The following is a 2,127-nucleotide window of genomic DNA, read 5'->3' as shown; positions in this document are numbered from 1 at the left end:
GCGTGGGATCTCTCGTATGATTGGACCTAGTTTCAAGAACTCTCTTCAATCGATCGCGATTAAACCTGGTTTCAGTCGAGATTGAAACGGTCGATGGAGGTTGCACCAAGGCGAACGGGGTATAAAGCTCTAGTTTAGTAGTGTTACAGAGTATAATACGTATATTTTAATATATTTTTTAAAAGAAACAAAACCACTGAGAAACGTTACGTGTATTTAACAACGGGTTCGGAAAACTTCGAAAATGTTAACAACGGGTTCGGCCGAACCTGTGCGAACCCGCTGAATATCACCACTGGTCACTGTAAGTATAATATAAACAGAATAGATGTATTGTGTCACACAGATTGAAGGCTATAAAATCTATAAAAATATAAGCATGATGTCATTAAACATGCTGAATACGAATCTATAATAAAATTAACGATCCCGCAGTACAATGAAATTGTTGGAATTATTTTTGTTAATAAAATAATATCATTACAATTTAAAAACCATATCATTAGTGTATGATAAGTCCTAAATATTTAAGCGAGGTGAGCTAAAAGAATTGTTATAAAAGAACAAAAAGCTTAAAGGGAGGGAAAATTCATGCGATCATCATTCGAATTAAGGCCGGAGCTCTTTCCAATTGTTTTTATTTTTATTTTCATGTTTACTACCGATCGTCTTTTTCCACTTTTCTGGAAAAATTGGAAGTATATACCTTAACCTATATAACGTTTAACTTTTTACGTAACAAACGTAAAAAGTTAAACGTTAGTAAGATTAAAAGTTTCGTTACGTAAGATTTCCAAAGTAAGAATTAACTGCTTATGCAGTAACGAGTCACTTTAATTTAGCACCCCTAACGTAGTAACTTAAGTTTGCAAGCCGTTCTAGGAAGGAGTTCTAGGTTTATTATGGCGCGAACGATAAGAAATAACATTTATAAAACTTTGATTAATTTTAATATTATANGAGATCCAATTTAACACTTCAGTGTAAAAAGTATCACATTAGACTGGCATTTTTAACAGCAAAACAAGGTCATAAAATACGCACGAACTTATGGACTGACCTAATAACTGCTAATGCAGTAACGAGTCACTTTAATTTAACACCCTAACGTAGTAACTTAAGTTTGCAAGCCATTCTAGGAAGGAGTTTTAGGTTTATTATGGCGCGAACGATAAGAAATAACATTTATAAAACTTTGATTAATTTATAATTTATTGGAGATATTAATCTTTAAAATATGAATACTCCAGCATTATCTAGAGATCAGTTGACCGAGTTTGCTCATTGCCTGGACGATTCCTTGAGTGACGATAACAGAGATCATGTGAGTTGTCGCTCATTAAATCATGTAAAATTATTTCTAAATTTAATTATAATAATGATCTTTAACATTTATTTGTAGGTATATGGTTTTTTGGAATGCCTCGGTTTCTCTTCCATCTTCGATTATTTAGAAAACTCGTGCACCTCTCCGGACCTCGATTTTGTAAAGAAGTTTTTAAAAAGCCTCTATATATATATAATTTTATATATGCTGTATATTATATTTTTTTAATTTATTAAATTTTTATATATATATTTTTTTAATATTAGACAGAAGACAAGGTCAATACAATTTTTTCTTGTTATGGTCAATATGAAGAACATTTAAACAATGTAAGTGTTTACGATGTATAATGCAGTAATGTAGTAAGATATACATAAATAATATAAGGAAAACGTAATTACATTTCTTAAAGATAAATAAAGAAGATGAAAAGCAATGTATGGAGAAAACAACATCCGGCATTGTGGAATAACCTCAAGAGAAGGACTTTCAGACTTATACCAAGTAAATATAATTTTTTTTTCATTATATTTACATGATCCTACCGGCTTCAAAGTGATAATAATAATAATAATAATAATAATAATCTTTATTTGTCGTAAAAGGCTTTCGCCTGTTACAAGGGCGTTTTCTTCTGAAAAACGCGTATTAATTTAACATCTTATATATTCTCTTCTTATCAACACTGATATATTCTATTTTCTAATCTATAATTTACATTAATATTTTTTCACAATTATCATTTAATAAATTGTTTAACATAGTTATATAACATATAAATTGTGTTAGTATTGGCTCTA

The 2,127-nt window shown here is 29.8% G+C and overlaps 1 protein-coding gene across 1 annotated transcript in view; it reads left to right on the top strand.

Moving 5' to 3' along the window:
* LOC111628317 overlaps positions 1–2,127 on the top strand; it is an 8,190-nt gene that overhangs the window by 3,480 nt on the left and 2,583 nt on the right. Inside the window, exons 2-5 of the mRNA XM_023372082.1 lie at positions 1,251–1,324; positions 1,403–1,486; positions 1,594–1,656; positions 1,740–1,831. Coding sequence (XP_023227850.1) covers positions 1,251–1,324; positions 1,403–1,486; positions 1,594–1,656; positions 1,740–1,799 — 281 coding nt within the window. The 3' untranslated portion in view covers positions 1,800–1,831. The remainder of the gene's footprint in view (positions 1–1,250; positions 1,325–1,402; positions 1,487–1,593; positions 1,657–1,739; positions 1,832–2,127) is intronic.

This window comes from Centruroides sculpturatus, unplaced genomic scaffold (genome assembly GCF_000671375.1).
Source record: "Centruroides sculpturatus isolate CEXI.00-Female unplaced genomic scaffold, Cexi_2.0 scaffold497, whole genome shotgun sequence".
In the NCBI taxonomy this organism is placed as follows: Eukaryota; Metazoa; Arthropoda; class Arachnida; order Scorpiones; family Buthidae; genus Centruroides; species Centruroides sculpturatus.
Note: the sequence above shows the minus strand (reverse complement) of the source record. Positions and strands in the feature narration are given on the sequence as shown.